Source organism: Molossus molossus, unplaced genomic scaffold (genome assembly GCF_014108415.1).
Source record: "Molossus molossus isolate mMolMol1 unplaced genomic scaffold, mMolMol1.p scaffold_m16_p_17, whole genome shotgun sequence".
Lineage (NCBI taxonomy): Eukaryota > Metazoa > Chordata > Mammalia > Chiroptera > Molossidae > Molossus > Molossus molossus.
In genome coordinates, this window is record NW_023425352.1 from 34,626,261 (window position 1) to 34,647,794 (window position 21,534).

At 44.8% G+C, this 21,534-nt stretch overlaps 1 protein-coding gene across 1 annotated transcript in view; it reads right to left on the minus strand.

The window, feature by feature from the left end:
* Window positions 1–21,534, minus strand: part of PAPSS2 (3'-phosphoadenosine 5'-phosphosulfate synthase 2) — a 71,339-nt gene that overhangs the window by 16,120 nt on the left and 33,685 nt on the right. The window contains exons 2-7 of the mRNA XM_036264793.1: window positions 13,516–13,633; window positions 8,908–9,143; window positions 8,053–8,191; window positions 7,379–7,497; window positions 7,136–7,249; window positions 5,280–5,391 (exon numbers count right to left, since the gene is read on the minus strand). Of these exons, the coding sequence (XP_036120686.1) occupies window positions 5,280–5,391; window positions 7,136–7,249; window positions 7,379–7,497; window positions 8,053–8,191; window positions 8,908–9,143; window positions 13,516–13,633 (838 nt within the window). The remainder of the gene's footprint in view (window positions 1–5,279; window positions 5,392–7,135; window positions 7,250–7,378; window positions 7,498–8,052; window positions 8,192–8,907; window positions 9,144–13,515; window positions 13,634–21,534) is intronic.

Genomic DNA, 21,534 nt, shown 5'->3' on the forward strand with positions numbered 1-21,534 from the left:
CACAAACACAATTTAAAAACATGTTTTTAGCACTCCACCAAAGTAATCTTGAAGCAATAATGTCAAGGAACAAATTCCTATTATAAAGCTTCACACATACAATATAACAACTACTCTGTGCTTCTTCTCTTTTAGAAAATAGAGACTGTATGATAGCAAAAACCTGGTGAAACCGGATTTCTACTGGATATCATTCAATACAATCCAAAAGCATTATTTCAGATGGTTATCTTAATTATTAAAATAATTTTAACATGCCAATGGCTCCTCCAACTTCAGAAAGAAGTTGTCTCTTGCAAATATGTGATGGTATAATTATTGCACATAGTTCCAAATAGGCTTTGGGAGAAGGTAGAGAAGCAAACGGCTCTAGAACATTCTAGAATCCTAGATGTTTAGAGGACATGAAAATATGCTCCGTAGAAGAAGTGGAAATGCTAGGGCCAGATAACCTGTATTTGAATTGAGACTTCAATACTTATCCTCACATGCAGACCTTCACAGAGGTGTTCTCTAGATTGAATGCCATGTCCTACATCAAAGCCGTGATCAGGTCACATTAAGTCCTTGTTTTTTGTTTTTATTCCTCACCCAAGGATATCTTTCTATTTACCATCAGATAGAGTGGGAGGGAGGAAGAGAGAGAGAGACAGAGAGAAACATCAATGTGATAGAACCACATCGACTGGTTGCCTCCCACACGAGGGACCAGGGCCAGGGATGAATCACAACCGAGGTACGTGCCCTTGACCGGAATTGAACCTGCGACTCATTGGTCCTCAGGTCGACGCTCTAACCACTGGGCAAACCCAGCCAGGGCCATCACGTCCTAAATGAATCCTGGCGGTGCAGAAAGGAGGGAAGCCCTCAAGCCCCGCCCTGGAAACTCAGAGCCACAAAAGACTTACTTTTAAATGATCAAGTCTCACAAGGCTGCCATGATGTGACCCTACCTGGGGCCACCAGTCAAGAACATAAACTTGTGGTGACATTTTAAAATTTAGGTTTGACGTTTACAATTAGAGGCTCTGTGACAATCCCAAAACTAAATATCCATTGAGAAATAGAATGACATAATCCATTGACATGAAAGTAGACCTCTGAGCATGAAATGGAGTCACTCATAGAATGATCAGAAACACTAAACGATTAGCCTGAGCTAATCTTTTTATACCTTTGGGGGAAATGTGAACCCTTGAGAAAATGACAGCCAACAAAATAGTTCTAGGAGATAAGGGCTCCGCCGTGAGAATGTCATGATGTGGGTCAAGGTTTCACCGGCTTCCTGCAGACACCCCCAGGGCGGCTGCCCAGGTGGAAGGGTGGCTGAGTCTACCCCTTCCAGGAACAGTTCTATTTCCATCTTTGTACAGATTGCCTCAGCTGTCACTGGAATACAGTTATCTGCTTTAAAAAAAAAAAAATGTTTGCCAGGCCCGTGTGGCTCAGTGTACTGAGCATCGTCCCACGGACTGAGAGGTCCTGGTTCAATTCCCAGCCAGAGCACATGCCCAGGCTCGATCCCAGTAGGGGGCATGCGGGAGGCAGCTGATGGATGTTTCTCTCTCATCAATGTTTCTATTTATCTCTCCTTTCTCTCTCTCTAAAAAAATAAATAAATAAAAACAAAAAAATAAAATAAAAATGTTTAACAACCACTCCTGGGGTGGGAAGAACCTACTGGACTATGTTCAGACAATGAGCTGCACCGTCCGTCCTGGCGACCTCACACCTGTCTTCATTAACACTCTGCCTCCAGAAGCTAGAACAAACCCTAGCATCGGAGGACACTCAGTCAATATCTGTTGGGTAGTTGATGAACTTTTTCTGTGCTACTTCCAAATGGATGTGCCTATAGATAGCCTTAGTCTCTTCAAGAGTTCAAGTTCCTTTGATTGCATGCGACGGGGGTCGTTCCAGTATAAGAACATTTACTATTAGATCAGGCATTCCTTTAAACTTCCAACATCCCAATGAGGAGGTGCTGTTGTTAATATCTGTTTTACAGATGAGGAAACTAAGGCCCAGAGAATTTCAGTCACAGCCAAGGTTCATAGCTAATCACTAGCAAGGAACCCAGGTGGTATGGCTCCACAGCCCATACTCCCATCCACTGTGATATCCTATCTCTACTGTGGTAGAAGTGGGCACCATGCAATATCCCTGGCATCTATTTTTATTAATTGATTTTCAGAGGAGTTGAGGAAGCTTCTGAAGGATGTGAGGCATTTTGAACCCTGACTCTACCCATAGGCATGTCCAGAGGACTCGGGTTGGAGGGATGGAGAGTGGAGCCGGCAGAGAATTCCCATAGGGCAAAAAGTAGTCTTGCAGAGAGTCCCAGAAACTGGCCCTACAGATTGGAAGGGGGTAAGGATTATGGAGGCAGCATGGCATCTGGTCTTGCCCCCACCCCCAACATAGCCTCACTGGCAGCCACAGGAGAATAAGGGGTGTGTACAGCTTGCAAGAGTTGTTCGCTCAGCTCTCCAACACTGTGGGACTCAAGCAGTTTTCTAGAGTGTCCTCAGCTGAGGTTTACACAGAGGAAACAGTCTCCTTCCCACTTGGTAGGGTGCCTGAACGGCCACAGCCCTCTGGGTACAAGGACAGCAGTGGCCGAGGTGAACGGGCAGGATCTGCACCTTTGTGTGTCCAGAGAGCCACACGGATGCACATGGCAAGTGGCGTGTGGCTGTGGGCCCGACTCTGGAGAAGTCCCACAAACACATGGGCGTGGGCTTTGGAAAGAGCTGGGGTTTCTCTAGGAGTGGATAGGGGTTGGGAATTAGTGGGATTCAAGTGTTAATGGGAAAGTGACCTCATCTTTATCCCCAGGCTGGTGGGCCTGGGGGAGGGGAGGGATGTACACCTGGCTTACATGGGAAGTGAGAGCGATAATAAGTGCTTCACATGCCTCACGGTAGTGAGAACCAAGTAAGAAAAAGAAAAGCAACGTGTCTTGCAAATTGAAGAACACCATAAAAGGAAACTGAAATGGTGTGAGAGGGAGAGAGATTATGCTTCCATTATCCAGATGGATTTTCTGCATTAGCTGTTCCTCATCTTTCTGGATCACAGACTCCTTTGAGGATTCATCAGAATCCAGGAAGCCCAAGAAAAATGCTCCCTTCTCCCTTTCTTAAAACACAAACTGTTTTGTCTACTCTAGGGTTTTTTGTCCCCATACCCTGAAGTCCTAGACCCCAAGTTAAGAACCCCTGGTTCCATGAACACTGACCGCTGCAACCACACTGCTACCCTGGTATCAGTCAAAGGTTACAGTACTGTGTCTGTAACAAGGTCCTCACTTTCAAGGTGGCTCACTTTTCTTTGGGCCAGAGCTCTGGTTTGTATGCTCACGGTCAACCTCTTGTTCGTGGCTGGTGGCTGAGTCCAAGGCATTGACTCGAGGCGGCTTGTGTTCAGCCTGTGCTGAAATTAAGACTTCGAGGTAGATATCAGCCTGTAAATGTTTGTTGTACAAGCCTCCTGGCCTACTCACTTCCCAGGAAAGGACATCAGGAGACCAGCGGGGTATGGAAAGAGCACTGGGCCAGCAGTCGGGAGAATCTGGTCTCTGGTCTTGGGCCCCTGACTTACAATGGTATGAACTTCAGCAAAATGCTTAACCTGAGGTCAGTCTCCTCGTCTGTAAAGTGGGATAAAAACAGCTGCCTGTCTTCCAGGACTTTCATGAGAATCAGACGAAATAATGCCTGGGAAAATGCTGTGCCAACAGTGAAGTGTTGTGCAGGTATGCATTATTACTAGTAGTATTAGTAGCAGTATTACTGCAAGCTACAAGTAAACCAAGTGTTTTGGGATTGTTATTTAATCTCAGAAATGAAGGTCTCAGGTTCTGAGGCCTTACCAGCTGCAGCTGATAACAAATGAGCTGATAAGAGGACTGAGGGGAACGGGCCCATGCTGACCCGAGTCTTTTTTGAGCCCTGATTCTGGCTTTAAGCTCCATTCCCCAGGCAGAGTCACAAGCCCGGAACAGAACATCGTTCCCAAGAAATAACATCTGATTGGATTTTTCTTCCTCAAAGGTTTGAGCCCTGCTCAGTATTACACAGTCGGGGTGACTCTACCAACACCCCTCCCACTTATCAGCCATTCTCCAGAGTCTTGAAACAGACAAGTTCCATTCGATAAGCTCAGGCAGTTTGAGGAAGGAAATGCTCATAGAAGGGTCCGGAAGTTTTCTGAATAACACATGCTTCCGACCTTGACCAGATCCGTGTTCTAAAAGCCACCAGCTTGTGCCCAGAAAGCTGCCTCGGCACTCCCTTGTTAGAGTTCAGTGAAGGAAGCCATCCTGGTATATTTCATGTACAGGCATGAGCACTGACAACTGAACATCCACCACGCAAAGCAGCAGCTGCAAACACGCTTGACGGAGCAACGGGAGGGTGAGTGGTGCCCTGCAGGTTGGCAACAGGTGCTGAGTCCATCCTGGTGGCCCCGAGGGTCCTCGCAGCTGGCAACAATGCTTCTGACGATCTGCTGCCTGGGACTGTCCGGGCCAACACAGGGCAGGTGGGGGTGAGACAGACTTAACCATCTCTTGGCTTCGCGTGCAAGGAAAACCTTCAGTTCCTTGTTTTTAAACAACCAGTAATCCTTGGAGGATAACCAGAAAAATCTTTCAAATGGAAGCTTATACATAATAGAATTGGACACACCATAAGCGATCTAAAGATTTTCACCATAAGGTTTCAAACCATGGATGAGCATGTCTTGCTCCTATGAAGACTCTGAGAAAGTTTTTCTTTTGAATAATAAGAAACGGCAAGAAAGTGCATTTCAGGGGCTTGGTCTTGTGGTCTGCAAAAGCTCTGGGAACCAATGGAGATGGGAAGTTGACAGAAAGGGGAAGAAATAAGCAAAATCAATGGTCCGAATTGTGCAGAATCTAGAAATCTAGTTGGTGAATCAATCTTTACTTGCATAATGGAGGGTAATCATGACGCAAAAACTAAAGTTTCAACCAGTGGCTTTTCCATGGCCACAAGAATACGCAGCAGAGGTGGGTGATGAATGCTAGGATTTCTGAGACCAGAGCAAGTCCCCTTCCTCTAAAACCAGTCCTTCCTCTGTTGTATTGAATACGCCAATCAAGAAGAAAAACAACAGAAACTGTTATGATTTGGGAAATTTCACTGAATTAGCCAATGAAGAAGAAGAAGAAGAAGAAGAAGAAGAAGAAGAAGAAGAAGAAGAAGAAGAAGAAGAAGAAGAAGAAGAAGAAGAAGAAACAAAAAAAACCATACCATCGAGCAGGGTGCCGAAGTGTATAACCTGCAAGTACTCCTTCTCTCGCATAAAACCTTTGAGGGGAGTGGCCCAGCCTTCGCTCAAAACCTGGACCCACTGAAGATCCAGCTGCAAAACAGGAAAAGCAGGTGAACGTTTCCATAGCTCTGTTGTTCAGCCATCTGGCCTTTCCTTTCTTGGTTGACAGGAGGGTGAAGGCAGAATCTTTCATGTTTTTAGTGTTCCCATATGTTATGCAGACCCATGACCTAGGGGCCAGATAAGCTGGAGTCTAGAACTATCCTCCAGGGGAGTGGTGAAAAGATTTGAGATCGAGATGATTTATTGGAACACTTTAGGCTGTCTGTCCTCAGGGTGTGCATTTGTGTTGAACATTCATTGTTCATTCTCCCCTCCACCCCCCGCCAAAATTCTGGTGTGCCTATACTTTTTCACCAAATGCACTATTTCGTTTACTGAATTGGGCCAACCATTCACTCTAAGATAAAATCCTTAGCATGATACTGAAAACCCTTCAAGCTCCGGCCCAGGGAGCTTCCACCTCTTCCCATTCCTCACTTGGGAGACTATTCAGCAACAACTCCAGCCAATGTATAATCTAAACACACATGTAGTTTCAGGCCTAGCCTCCTTCCCAAGTGAAAACTCCTATTCAACCTTTAAAACCCAGCTCCTGGGTCATTGCTCTGAAAGTTTCCTTGTCATTCCTAGGACTTTAAAAAGGTAATCATTAGATTATTTGAAGTTTTTTTTGTTTTTTTAACCTGAAGCCCGTTTTGTTATTGAAACTATGATTTCACACAGTAATTATAATTCTATTTCCAATCTGCCTGGAGCATGGGAGCACTCAGAATTTATTTTGTACAGTAAGGGGTTCTGTTATAAACTTGTCATGACTTCTTAATTATTGTATAAAGTCTTTATGAGCTGAAGCAGGTTTCCAATTTATTCTGTCTCTTATAAAAATGTCCAAAGTTTTAATAGACAACAAAAAGATACCAATGAGCCTGCTCATTGTGGCTCAGTGGATTGAGCATCTTCCCATGGACTGAGAGGTCCCGGTTCGATTCCTGGTCAGGGCACATGCCTGAGTTGTGGACTCGATCCCCAGTAGGGGGCGTGCAGGAGGGAGCCAACAGATGTGTCTCTCTCACATTGATGCTTCTATCTATGTCTCCCTTCCTCTCTCTCTCTAAAAAAAAAATCAATGGAAACATATTTTTTTTTAAAGGATACCAATGAAAAAATGATCACCTCGTGTGGACCAACTAACAGTGATCCATAAATAAAGGCCAAGGTCTGTGCAGAACAGTCTGCTGGGGTTGCATCTGTATCTTCCAGGCAGCAAAATAAACGCAGCGAAAGCTGTCTCCCTCTCTCCTCAGACCAGATGCTCCCTGATGAGGGAAGGGAAGGATTTGCAGGGTAGAAAAAGACTGAGGCATTCATATCACTTTAGTTCCAGGTTGCTTTTTGTTTTCTCCAAATTCTTTCTCGACTGCCGAAGAAGCACTTGGGACAAGCATTTTCCAGCAGCTGCCAACAGTGACTGCCTAGTGTATGCACTTTGGCATAATCGAAGGTGTGAAGATAATCAAGTAAAATTGCCCTATGGAAATACAGAAGCCACCTTCCTGGTCTGCCTCTGAACATGGCAGTGATCAGCTGCCCTGTGGCAACTCGTGGTGACAGATCCGATTAGAGAAGAGGTTAAAAAAATTGACAAAATAAGTGTTTTTTTTTTTTTTTTTTTAATGAACACTGCATCCCCCTTATTTATATTGCAATTGTAAATGGATTATCATCACTGATCCTAAGCCTAACTCCCCTTGGCCAGTCCACACCCTCTTACCTTGGTGATGGGCAGGGACGGGAGAGCTGCAGCCTTGGCTCGAACTTGGTCCAGCTTGTTTTCCGGCACGAAGAGCTCGAGGATGCCTTTGATTATAGTATGGGGTACAATGTTCTGAAATGAAGCAGAACCGGGAACCATTTGAAATAGAAACTCTGAAGTGAATGCTTCAGTAAATAGATGATCTCTCATGATCTTATTAAATTTTGAAAAAAGAAAAGGAAAGACAACCAGTCCACCCACCTGCTCTTGCAGAAGCTCCACTACCTGCTGGACACAGTCGCTCACGGAGGACAGGTTGGTTTTAAGCACGAGCTCAGGCGTTTCGGGTTTCTCATAATCAGAATCGATGCCGGTAAACCCTTCGAGGCAGAAGGACGGAAATCACATCAACCCCGACAGGACCGTCTTTTTAATCAATAAGGCGTAACACATGGGGATAATGTGTTAAACTGAGAATTCAGATTGTAACAGAAAAGGCCAACCAGCCACCCTTGACCTCTGGCTGCACGTGAGAAAATATACAGCTGTATTTTCAATAGAGAAAGCCCCAAATTATCCATAACATCTGGCTAGCCAAGCCCAAGCCCCCTGAAGCTGATCAGAATCAAAAAAGGAGACGAGAAGATGAGGAAACTCAGACACACTCCTCCTACACACACACTTACACACACGCATCCATTTTAGCTCCCTGAACTGCATTGCTAATTACTGAGGCCAGAGTTCTTGAAAAATACAGACCCACATTTTAATAAGCCTGTGGCCATATTGAAGATATTAGGGTGGGATGAAAGTTGTGTATGCTACATGCAATTTTGGAAAACAGCTTTTGAAACTCTGACAGGTTTCTGGGGACAGACCAGGAGGTTCGATGACAGACCCAAGTGGCGAAGGTGCCGCTGAGCTGGTTCTCCTACCTTTGATCTCCCCCGCGCGGGCTCGCTTGTAGAGGCCTTTGACGTCTCGGCTTTCACAAATGTTCAGAGGAGCATCTATAAATATTTCAAAGAACGGCAGTCCAGCCGATTCATGGATTTTGCGGGCTTTCTCGCGATCCTGGGGGGAAAAAATTTCACTTAATGTATGAAGAAGCTTCCCGATGAAATTCTCCATCACAAAACATTGTGTGCTCTGGTGTTCCACCAGATAACCGTGGGGTGTGTGCTCTCCAGATGTGGCAGGACACGTCCCTCTAGTACACACAGCTCTCTCAGGCCTTGCAGAGGAAACGGGGGGAAGAATCTCTGCCACAGGTCAGCCTGGTGACATGGGAGCATTTCCTTCAATGGACAAGTTCAAAGGACAAGTTCAAAGGACAGAACGTCTTCCTGGAAGCTCCCAGAAATTCCCCGTTTTAAACCAGAACAGTGACCCTTCCCGCTCAACACGAAACATGCAGAACCCCAGGCTTCGGGACGTCAACTGCTGTTTTCTCTACGTGAGCTCAGTATTCTGAGTTTTTGGAGAAATGAAATGAGAGAGTGTGAGAGCTTTTCTGGTTTAACTTTTTCTTCCTTTCAGCTCTGGCCAAGTGCACCTTAGGATTGTGAACGTGGAAGGGTTTATGCTGCCGGGAGCCCTGGCATCTGGAAATGAAGGAACTCCCTTTATGTAACCAATATTAAGTAGAGGAAATGAGGGAGCGAGTGAGGGGAGGAAGGAACAGTAGGGAAACTGGAAGCTTAACATTCCTCTGCCCTCCCCCGGAATCCTTTGGCTGGCAGTCAGCCCCGGAGCTGGTGGGAACCTCGTGCAGAGCCCACTCGTGTTACCTTCGCGAAAGGAGAAATGAAGCTGGTGATGCAGACCAGACCAGCGTCGGCAAACAGTTTGGCCACCTCGGCAATCCGGCGGATATTCTCTTCTCTGTCTCCGGGACAGAACCCGAGGTTTTTGTTAAGACCGTGACGGACGTTGTCCCCGTCTAGGGAGTAGCAAGGGATGGCGTGGGACACGAGGTATTCTTCCAGAGCAAAACTGATCGTTGTTTTCCCAGCACCGGAGAGACCTGTTCAGAACCGGCAAGGCAAGACGGGCATTGTCCCTGATTGTTTAAGATGACATATTGGAACCTGATCCTAATCGCGACCTGATCCTAATTTTTACCTCATTTAAATGTAACTACACCCTTATTATAATCATTTGATTGACCTCAAATCAAAACTCTTAAAATCTAGAAGAAGCATAGTTTACTACAAGTCCAGTACTTGCATTTGCCTTTCTTTCAGAGCTTGAGATAACTATTTGTCCCTTATGAGTACTCTAGCCTTCCCAAGTTGATAAACAGGGAGACCTTCTGGGGCTGCATTTCGGTCTTGCAACGTTCTGTTCTACCTGCAGAGTGTTTTAAAGATTAAAACGTGGCACATAAAAATCCAGATTTTGGCTTCTCTTGAAAAAACAAAAACCCAGAAAATCTGGTGAGAGTGTTCTTGTATTCTCTTGTGAGAGAGATCAGTTAGAGTGGAGGGGACAGCCAGCCCTTGAGGCCTGGGAGGCCACCTCTCTTGTGGATGCCACAAAACACACCATCCAACAACAGAGCCTATACTGGTCTTTGTTTTTAAATTTTTTCCACAATGACTCTTGAAACATGAAGGCCGAGAAGCGTCCTGAGCTAAGCTGTGGATGTATTTAGAGCTGCCATACACTCTTAGCTGCTTGGAGTCTTGACACGAAAATAGAGTTACCAGGTACATTTTACCATGGTTTCAAATCACAGTGGTTGGGAATACACTGTATAATTTCTATAGTAAGGAAAACATAAGGAGGAAGGGAAAGAAGTGTAAGCTTCCAAAATTACTGAAGAACTCAAAATCTGGACTGCCCTGCAAAAGTAGCACTCAAAAAATCCAGTCATCTCAAAGATTTCAGACCCTGAAGAATATTCTGTCATGCCAAGGCAGTGTCAGACAGTGCCTGGGCATGAACAAGGAAATGCTAGGGGTAAAGAGAAGAAGGTCAAGAGGTCACTACAGAGAAGACAGTGAGTGGAAAGAGGGAAAAGACAAAACATGCAAGAAAAGCAAGGATGAAGGACAGAGAGAAAGGGGGCTTGGAAAGAAAGGTGAATGAGCATTTTCCGTTTTTCGGTTACGTTTTGAAGTCATGCCCCTGCTCTTCTGATGAGGCTATTAGAAGAAGTGGTTGCCTGAAGAATGTGTTGGCAATCTCTACAGATCATTGCTGAAGACACTGTCTATTATGTAACTCACTGTCTATCAGAATTTCTGTCTGATTTGGGGTAGGAGAAATGGAACCCCTGAATCTCTGGTATGTTCTCTTGCATCAGAAAATGAGAGAAATAATAGAAATTTCCTTTGACTTTGGTTCAGCTCTCAGGAAACTAAGAGCTAAATAATAGTAACTGTGTGTGGGTGGTGGTGGTTTTTTTTTCTTTTTTTTTTATCCTCACCCGAGGACATTTTTCCATTTTTTGTACAGATAGAGTGGGAGGGAGAGAGAGGAAGAGAGAGAGAGAGAAACATCGACGTGAAAGGGACACATCGAGTGGCTGCCACCCACACGACCAACCAGGGCCGGGGACAAACTGCAACCGAGGTACGTGCTCTTAGCGGGAACCGATCTCGGGTCTCTGGACCGCAGGCCAACACTCTAACCGCTGAGCCAAACCAGCCAGGGTGGTGGTAGTTTTTTTTTAACAACTGAATGTATTATAGGGTCTGGAAATTAATACATCAGGTAAGTGGTTTCATTCTCATTTCCATAAGATGAGGTCACTCGTTCAAGTAAAGTATCTCATCTTCTCACGTTTTTAAATTTTGCCATTTTAATTGTAGAGCCATATCACAATTTCTATAAGAAAGTAGGGCCCCCACGTAGCTTATCTCAGAGAACTATATTTCTTCCTGTGGAACTAGCACTGGTCTTGCTAAACGAATCTTTTCATCTCATCTGCAGGATTATCAAGTTGATATGACTTTACTCCAAATTTCTGCTCTAAAGTGAGATTAACTTTGTATTTAATGCTCAGAATCAGCTGCTCAGCTACTGTTCTGCCATTCAAATCAAAACTGGACGGCCTGGAACAAGAACTGAGTAATCTGAATCACGAGCTTGACAATTTGCAAGAGAAGGTAATGTGTTAGGTCAATAACATTCACATTGTTTTTTAGCGATCATTACTCTTTTTTATTACTATTATATGACTGTGAAGTTTCCCAAGGAGTGGCTACTGAGACACTATGTGAAAGTATCTGTTTTCTCAGTTCAGAGATTAAAAACAGAGAGTTGTTCCATTTTCACACGCTTGTGCTTCCTACACATTTCCCCACAACTACAGGAACCTGAAATCACCCTGTAAACCAGCTACTGTGTTTTCGGCTGACTGCCTTCCAGTGGTTTTCAGAGTCTGAAGATTATCATGCATAATGTATTATGCTGATGTCAGGATTAATTTTTGTCCATTGATTTTCCTCTTGCATCCACCAAGGGTTGTTTTTTGGGGGGGACCATGGTAACTGTAGGAAACTAGATTGCTGCCATATTTATTTTAATAGATTGGAGTAACAGCAGAGTAACTCTAGTTAAATCTGTTGAGAGCTTTCCCATGGACTAGCATTAAGTGCATACTTGCTCTATTTCATTTAGGTCTACCAATACCTCTATGAGGCAGGCACTAGGTTTATTCCTTAGAGAGGTTTGTCCAAAGTCACATGATGTGGTCAGAATGTCGGTAGAGCTGGGGCTCAGACCCAAGTCTTTGGAGTAGATGATCTGGTTTCTTTGGGTTGGCTTGGTCAGTATACCACCTCAGCGATAGAATAAAAAATAAATTGTGTCCCATCTTCCACCAGTTCTTTTTCATTTTCCAAGGGTGTTCCACATGAGAAAAACAGACTCTGTGGATGTCCCAATTCAAAAGTTGGGCAAATACCTGAAGGCAAACACCTCATGAAGACAAGCACATAACAAGAGACACACCACGGGAATATAGCTGTGCTTCCTCAACTGGATCCATCATATCACTCATGGAGTTGGGGAAACAGTTCAGGAACCAAGACAGGTGAACACTGCCTTTTGGAATATATCAGGCTCCTGGCTCACTACTCACACCCTGAAAGCTGGAAAAAGTTGTGGGACCAGGGATGAATAAAACCAGGAAACCAAAAGCAAGTGCCACAGTCACTAGGGGGGGGGGGGGGGGGGACTTGAAAAAGAAGAATGAGGCTGATTGAAACAAAAATGGGAGACTCGCCCTGGCCGGTTTGGCTCAGCGGTTAGAGCATCGGCCTGCGGTCCAGGGAGACCCGGGTTCGGTTCCCGCTAAGGGCACGTACCTCGGTTGCAGTTTGTCCTCGGCCCTGGCTGGTCGTGCAGGTGGCAGCCACTCGATGTGTTCCTTTCACATTGATGTTTCTCTCTTTCTCTCTCTCTCTCTCTCTTCCTCTTTCTCCCTCCCACTCTATCTTAACAAAAAAAGTGGGAAAATGTCCTCGGGTGAGGATAAAAAATAAAATAAAATAAAATAAAAATGGGAGACTCAAAATATCAAGACAAGAGGCAAGGCAGGTCCCTGCCTGCCACATTCATTAGAATTATCTTCAGGTAAGAATACATCAGCATTTGTGAACAGAGTGTAACACATGCATTGATTTCATAACCTGTGTAAACATATCTTTGCATCTCGGGTCATCTCTATTTGAAATATTACGTCTGTAAAATGAACTTGGTTGTTCCTTTCGATTGCAGGCTACGTCAGACTTTTCCCAGGGATCAGCTTCCTCTGTGTTATGCTCCGAGTATAAGGTTAACAGCCCAGGACTAGCTCCGGGTCTGTCCCTAACCCTTCGCTTTGACATTCTGTGGCTTTAAAACCACAAGAAAAGGGAGAGTCCTTTGGTTAGCTCAGTGGGAGTGTTGTTTCTGTATCCGAGGGCAATCCCAGCTGCATGGAAATCACTAGTTTTCCTTCTTGCACAGAGTTTAATATTGTTACACTAAGTAAAATAGCCTCCTAGGGTGCTAAAATATCAGAAAGCAGTGAAGAACATCTCTACACATCCACAACTTTCTGCTTGATGCCAAATGCTTGACATTAAGTTAGTAAAGCCACGTTCGTAACTGCCAGTAAGTGTGTTTAGGCACGAAGTTGAGAATTATGGAATTTCTTAGGCCGAAAGGGAAGGTCATCGTCAACTTGTCCCGTGTCTTCCTGCCAAGGAGGAAGAAACGGAGAACTGGAAACATTCCACGACGTGGTCAGAGTCCTAGCTCTCACTGAGGGTGGAGTTCGGACTAACACCCAGCTCTCAGCCTCCTTCTAATGTTAAAAGAAGCACGGAATTATGTTACACCGATTTCCTTAACATTGTGTGTCACACATCAGTTATTGATGAAAATACATCGACACGGCGTACCTGTCAGCCACACGGTACATCCTCGGAACCCGCCCCTCGTTCCAACGACCTGTCCTCTCTTATTTCTGCTCACATGGTGAGCCTGATAGATGACGTTGGTGGATTTCTGCTGGCTCTCCTACAAAAGAGACAGGGGCAAGTACAATCATCAGTAAGATAATAAACACAATATGTATCAATATAATTAAATAATAGATTACATTAATAGTCTTCCCTAACCAAAACGCCTCTTTTATAATTGGCATACAGAGTACATTAATTCATTCTACTACAGACACAGCCTTTAGAAGACCCATGGTGACTCTATGGAAGTGTAATTGGAGTGAGGTAATTATTGATACAATGTAAAAGTTCTAGTTCCATGACATTTTATTTATTATTTATTTATTTATTTATTTTTTTAATCCTCAACCGAGGACATTTTTCCATTTTTTGTTCAGATAGACGGGAAGGAGAGAGAGGAAGAGAGAGAGAGAGAGAAACATCGACGTGAAAGGGACACATCGAGTGGCTGCCACCCGCACGACCAACCAGGGCCGGGGACAAACTGCAACCGAGGTACATGCCCTTAGCGGGAACCGAACCCAGGTCTCTCTGTACCGCAGGCCGACACTCCAACCGCGGAGCCAAACCGGCCAGGGCTAGTTCCATGACATTTTAAAGTGTGCAGTTTTTGCCCTGGCTGATATGGCTCAGTGGTTGGCGTGTCATCCTGTGCACTGAAGGGTCACGGGTTTGATTCCCAGTCAGGGTACACGTTCAGTTGTGGGTTCGATCATCAGTCAGAGCAAGTGTGTGGGACAGCTGATCAATGTTTCTCTCTACATTGATGCTTCTCTCTCCCTTTCTCTCCTCACCGCCCCCTCTCAAATCAAAGAAAAACATATCCTTGGGTGAGAATTTTTAAAAAGTAATAAAATGTGCAGTTTTTTGGTGCAAAAAAATTTTAATGACATATGATCCAAGTAGGGTAGGGTAGAGGGGGACCCATAATGGTGACGAAATTAAAAGGTTGGAACTCCCCACATGTATTTTTTGGTGTAGAACTAAATTTCTTATGACATATAATCCAAGCTGTTGAACTATAAAAATCTACAGGGCCTTTTGAACACCACACATGTACACCCTTCAGGGCTAAGAAAGCACCCATATTCTCTGAGCAAGACCCAGAGTCCTAGAAAAGTCTGGGCCACACAGGGCAACTTTTTGATTCTGGAGCACATGAAATCAGCTCTCTATGCCACCTCCTTTGGGAAAAACAAACGAAGGGGGATACAAGTAGGACTATTTGGAGGTGCTATGAGGTACAGGGTGTGAGCATGCTCTGTAAACGGCAACGTCCGCTATAAACGTGGACTCTGATGATGATGATTAGTGTATACCCCGGACAGGAAAGGCTGAGCCCGCTGGATTAGGGCCAGAAAACTCGCTTCAAGACCAAGGGGGAAGGAACACCCTGCTGGCCCTGGGGTGCTCAGAAAGCCAGTGCACCCCGTGGGGGCAGGCCTGCCGCGAGGCACTGAGCCCCCAGCTAAGGGGCCGGTCAGCAGGGAACGGGTGGTGTCAGAGGAAGCCGGGAGGAAGGTGTGGGAAGCTGGGATCAGCTGGATGCTCTGGTCCCAAGCTAGCTGCTCTGAGCATCCATCAGGCAAGCCTGGGGCGAACCCAAGACTTGGAAGAGGTGGACACGGCCAGAGAACGCAGCGAGTTAGGCAGCAGTGGGGGCTTTCACTTGTGGGTTTATAAATGGGGACAAATGAGATTAGTCCCTGAGATATTCTGGCAGCATGTCCCCTGCTGAACAAGTCCCTTGACCCTCCCGAGTCTTCTGTGCCAGCGCGCCTTATAGCTCAAGGGTGACGGAAGGTGTTTTTCTCCATTTCCTTGTTAACCGCTCCAATTAAATTCAAGAACACTGAGTCTGGTGATGGGCCCAAAAGTCAGCTCACCTGTTCAATCATTGATTATTTCAGTAGATGTTTATGTAAATGAGCTCTAACAAGAAAAAAATTCTGAGATGTCCTAGATTAAACGACAGCAGGCCCCGGGCAGAGGGGGAAGACGTAAGAGAGTAATCAGAGGGGGAAGACGTAAGAGAGTAATCAGTTAAGAGTCACACGGCCAAAACCAACAAAAGACTGCTCACATTTCTGAATATATGTTGAAATTTTGAATCAACTTTCAGATGTTATCTAAAAAAATAGCCAACCACCAGATGCCACCACATCCTGTTTGTGACCTCTCCAGACTGGTGCCCACAATCAATCCCGGAGTGAGAACAATTTCTTCCTTAGGAACTAGGCATTCATCCTAGAACTGCCCCACTGGCACCTCTTCCTGCCTCCCACAGCCAATGTAAATTCTTTCAAAACAATAAAACAACTGACATCTCCCCCAAACCCATTGTGTAAAGGAGCCCGGCATCTCCATCTAGCCCACTGCTGGTGGTTGAGACGGTTTGTCCCAGGACCTGGTCCTTTTTCTGGCTCGCATATGGCTCAGTAAACCCTTTCTTTCTGAAAAGCTTCCGTCCTCAAAGGTTCTTGGTTTACGGCTACTACTATGTGCCAGGGGCCATTATAGGCACTGGGAATATAGTGCTGTCTTAACAAAGCAGAATCCCTGGCATCATTGTGGGGGCAAATACGGCCCCACTCCCTGGAGGGGTCTCATACATATAACTGTATACTATATGGAACTATATAAAGAACACCTGCAACTCAGTAATAAAGAGACAACCCAAATCCACACGGACAGGCAGGAGAAGGTGGAAGCGGGAAGGAAGGGGTCAATAGGAAAAAAAGGAGACAGCTGTAATACGTTCAACAATACAAAGAAATAAATAAATACAAGTAAATGCAAAGCGCTACAAAGGAGGGGGGGGGAGAGAGAGAGAGAGAGAGAGAGAGAAATAACCCAATCTTTAAAAATGAGCAAAAGATTTGAACAAGCACTTCACAAAGGAAGATACACAAGTGGTCAGTAAGCACATGTAGAGGCACTCAGTGTTATTAGTCATGAGAGAAAGGCAAATCAAAAGCCAAATGAGATGCGACTGATAACATCTAATGGCAGCAAGTGTTCTCATATGCAACAGTGGAGGTGTAAAATGGCCCAACCATCTCGGAAAAAAAACAAACCTGGCGATTTCTTATGAACAAAAACATTTACCAGCCCTATGACTCAGCAACTGCATTCATAAATACTTACTCAAGAGAAATGAAAACATGGATCTACCAAAAGATTTGCACAAGAATATTCTTAGCAACTTTATGTGAACAAAAACTAGAAATAATCAAGTGTCCATCAATAGGAAAATAGATAACAAAAACAAAATCCACATGAAAAATTTAAAAGAACTTACAAAAACCCCAAACTGTAGAATACTCACATAATGGAACACTACTTGGCAATAAAAAGGAATGGACTACTGATAACATGCAACATGGATGATAAATAAAAACATTATGCTGGGTCGAAGAAGTCTTACACAAAATAAACTACATATGGTTCCATTTATGTGAAGTCCCCAAATAGGGAAAACTAAGTTACTAAGTCAGAAGAGCAGTTGCTTCAGGGTGATGATGCTGTATGTCTATAAGATTTTGAGGTGCACAGGTGTTTGCATTATTGCTGGAACTCACTGAATATACACTTAAGATGGATATTTTTATTATATGTAAATTTGCAACATGCAAAAAAAAAAGAGCCATTTAAAAAAGTAAGCAAACCAGCCCTGGCTGGTTTGGCTCAGCAGTTAGAACATTGGCCCTTGGACCAATGAGTTGTGGGTTCAATTCTGGTCACAGGTACATACCACGATTTCGGTTTGTCCTGGCCCTGGTCAGGGTCACGTGGGGGGTGGGGGGAGGCACCCAGTCACTGTGTCTCTCTCACGTCGATGTTTCTCTCTTTCTCTCCCTCTCTCAAGATAAATGGAGAAATGTCCTCAGGTGAGGATTGAAAAAAAAGTAAGCAAACCAGAAAATACATAACAAGATTCAGGTGGTGGAATTATATTGTTCAACACTGTCGCTTTTATGGAAAAGGGCTCTGGTCCCAGTCACAGCATATTTGACTTAAGGGGCTGCTGCCCATCTGGGCACAAGAATGCCCACCGGAGTTAATTTGTCCACAGAGATGTTCGTGTGTGTTTTCTCCCTTCTTTTGCCTGTTTCTTTAACTCCAGGCTTTCTCATTCTTCTGTGGAAGTTTTGTTATGATCTTATTAAATTGCTTCCCCAACAAGTGCTTGGTTTTCAAAAACAGTTCAGAAACTACCAGAAGGAGCTACTCTAAAGGTATTTAATAGTTAATCTCTGAACTTTTGGGTTTTACTAGTTGAATCTTTTTATTTTATTTTTTTATCCTCACCCAAGGATATGTTTTTATTGCCTTTTTTTTTTTTTGTAATCCTCACCCAAGAATATTTTTCCATTGATCTTTAGATAGAGTGGAAAGGAGACAGGGAGGGAGAGACCGCACGTCAATTGGTTGCCTCCTGCATGACACTGACTGGTGCAGAGGATCAAACCTGCAACCCGGGTACATGCCCTTGACTGAGAATTGAACCTGAGACCCCTCAGTCCTCAGGCTGACATGCTAACCAAACCAGCTAGGGCTATTTTTATTGCTTTTTAGAGAAAGAGAGAGAGGATGGAAATGAGAAAGAGAGAAACATCGATCAGCTGCCTCCCATATGTGCCCAACCGGAACCTGAAACCTAGGTATGTGCCCTCACCAGGAATCAAACCCACAACCTTTTGGTGTACAGGACCACACTCCAAGCACCTGAGCCACCCAACCAGGCCTATTAGCGGATTCTTAACCGTGGGTGTTTGGACAGATTTTCTTTCACTCCTGCAGTGTTTAAACAAAGTTTTTTCAGATGGCCAGGCACTGGGTTTTTTTGGTTTAGAAAGATACTTTGCTTCTTATTTATCTCAAATGTAACCTTGATTTTCTTCAAAAGGCAAATAAAATAGAAGCAGATGTTTCAAATGATATTTGAACTGCAAAGCGACCGGGCAGCCGAAAATTTTTCTTTTCCTCAATGAAACGTTTACTTCCTTCTAAAGAGCATGTGGTGTTCTAAGCCTTGGAAGGAAAGTGGCCGCCAGGAAAAGGATTCTCTCTACGGAAATGTGTACATGTTAAAGGAAACATCCTTGCCTCCCTGTGTGTGGAAACAGAGCAAACTGGCATCCCTGGCACCTAGTCTAGCACTGTCACTTAGCAGGAAGTGGCCCGGAAACCACAAAGTTAGTGGTAGACTTCCATCCCAGGTCCCTAAGAACAATTTTCCAAAAATCCCTGCCTTCTAGCTCACCTGCCCAGGAAAGCGCCCTTCAGCATGCACAGGAGGAGGAGGAGGATGGCCTTTGTAGTCAAGCAAACCCAAGTCTAAAACCTGTTTGGCAGCCTACTTGCTCTTTGACCCTGGGCAAATATTTAACATTGCTGAACCTGTTTCCTGCTCTGTAAAATGGGTCTGTGGATGAAAAAGGAGCCATATATTAAACCCAAAAAGCTCAGGAGAGGACTGCATGTTGGGCCTTACAAACTCAGAGACCAAAAGTAACCACAGGGCCCTGGCCGGTTTGGCTCAGTGGTTAGAGCATCAGCCCGCGGACCGGAGAGTCCCGGGTTTGGCTCCTGCTAAGGGCACTTACCTCAGTTGCACTTTGACCTCGACCCTAGTTGGGGTCATATGGATGGCAGCCACCAGATGTGTCTCTCTCACGTCGATGTTTCTCTCTCTTCCTTCCTCTCTCCCTCCCGCTCTATCTGAAGATAAACGCAAAAATGTCCTCAGGTGAGGATTTAAAAAAAAACAAGTAACCACCTGGGTTGGTCTGAACATAAAAATTCCGAACAAAAAGCAAGTCAACATCCTAGGCCTGTAGCTTCCTTGACAAAGGTCGATCTTTACCTTACGTGAGCCTGTCTAATGTCTCTTTGCATTTGAGATGACATGGCTTTGCAATGTGAGAGTAACCCCCACACCGAACTGCGCAGGGCACACCCACCGCACCAGGGCAACCCCTCATTGTCATCTTGTTCCCTGAATACCATCTCTATGCGCTAGACGTGTTCACTGTCAACTATTCTGCACCCACCAATGCAAAGGAAGTTCGTGTCTCTCCGTTTTCCTCTTTATCGGGTCTCAGAGATTTGCCCGCTTAGCTTTCTCCTGCCTCCCTAATCTACCCCCAAAGAATTTCACGCAACCCCTTTTTAGTCTCCTCCTTTGATTTTAATGTATAGAATCAGCTCTAAAACTGCCATTGTCTAGAGCGTTTTCTCAATTCATGGAGATTTTGCCTCCTGACAAAAACGTCAGTTTGGCTCAAATAAACTCATAAAAACTTTTTAAAGGTTTGGACATTTCTTACATCGACAGGGCTAAGAATAGTTTCCTCACAGGGTTGCTGTAAGGGTTTTAAAAAAATGATGTTTTATATAAAGTAGCAAAGATGTAAGATGTTGAATCTGATGAGACCTAGGTGGCATTCAATCTCCTCCAGAGACATCATGGTAGTTTGAGGTCTAAGTCACCCAGACTTAGAAGTATTCTAGGGATTTGGGTCCACTCTAAGGCAAGTCTGGGGAGTTAGGGCACATGACCAAACAGACAATGGATAGGATAGCAGTTGGTTCGGGGTGAAGAGTCTCACACACACACACACACACACACACACATTGTTGTTGCTGCTCCAGTTATCATTACCTTTGACGCAAAGCCTAGCCAGTATACATGCCAATCTGAGATGCACCAGTCTGAAGCCTCCTCATTCTACCCCAAGCTTACTGCTCTCCTGCTTCCTCAATCCTCACCCTTAGTTACCAGTTGGAGGATGACCTTTGCCCCAGGTCAGCCTTAAGAGATATTAGAGTTGGGACCTCAGCACACAGCCCAGGGCTGCAGGATCTCTCTGCCAGGTCCACCCCTCCCCCAGGAACGATGCAGAAAGGGAAGTGTTAGATGAGTTTCTTTAACTCGGGGTGGGGTAGACCTGGTCAGGGCAGACACCCTCAGCCTTGATTTTGCGTGACTAGAAGAAAAAAAGCGACATGGAGAAAAAACTTCAGATGGTTTCATGTCAGGGTGGGGCATCCCTAGAGCCAAATCCGAGCGCAAGTCACAATGAATAGTATTATGAAAGAGAGGACGCTGGAGGAATGTGGACGTTGGAAACCATGAGTCAGGTTATGAGTTTTCCAATGCTCAAAAGTTTTTTGTTTTGTTTTTTAATGTTTAAAATTTTTATTTTATTTTAGGGGGAGAGAGAGAGAAACATTGACAGGTTGCTGTCTACATGTGCCCTGACCAGGAATCGAACCCACCACCTTTTGGTGTGCAGAAGGACATTCCAGCCAAATGAGCTGCACCGGCCATGGTGCTCATAAGTTTTTTTGACCTGCCCAGGCCCGTTTGGCTCAGTGGTTAGAGTGTTGGCCTGCGGACCAGTGAGTCACTGGTTCAATTACAGTCAAGGGCACATACCTCAGTTGTGATTTGTCACATCGATGTTTCTCTCTGTCTTTCTCTCTCCCTCTCTCCCACTCTATCTGATAATAAGTAGAAAAATATCCTCAGGTAAGGAATAAAAAAGTTTTTTTGACATGTGCATAATCTCTTCAATAAAAAATGAGCCAGCAGCCCGACCGGTGTGGTTCAGTGGGTTGAGTGTCGTCCCATGGACTTAGAGGTCTTGGTTTGATTCCTGGTCAGGGCACGTGCCCAGGTTTAGTGCTCCATCCCCAGTAGGGGGCATGCAGGAGGCAGCCAATCAATGTTTCTCTCTCACACAGATGTTTCTATCTTTCTTCCGGTCTCTTTCTCTCCGAAAAATCAATAAAAACATGGTTTTAAAAAAATGAGCAAGCAGATTTGAATTTGCACTCTCCTAGCTCCTATGCAGCACAAACAAATCCACTCCCTTAATTATAACTCCACTCTTTCCCCTTTGAACTTGTACTGTTGTTGGACTATGGTTTTATTGCTCTCTTGCTGAT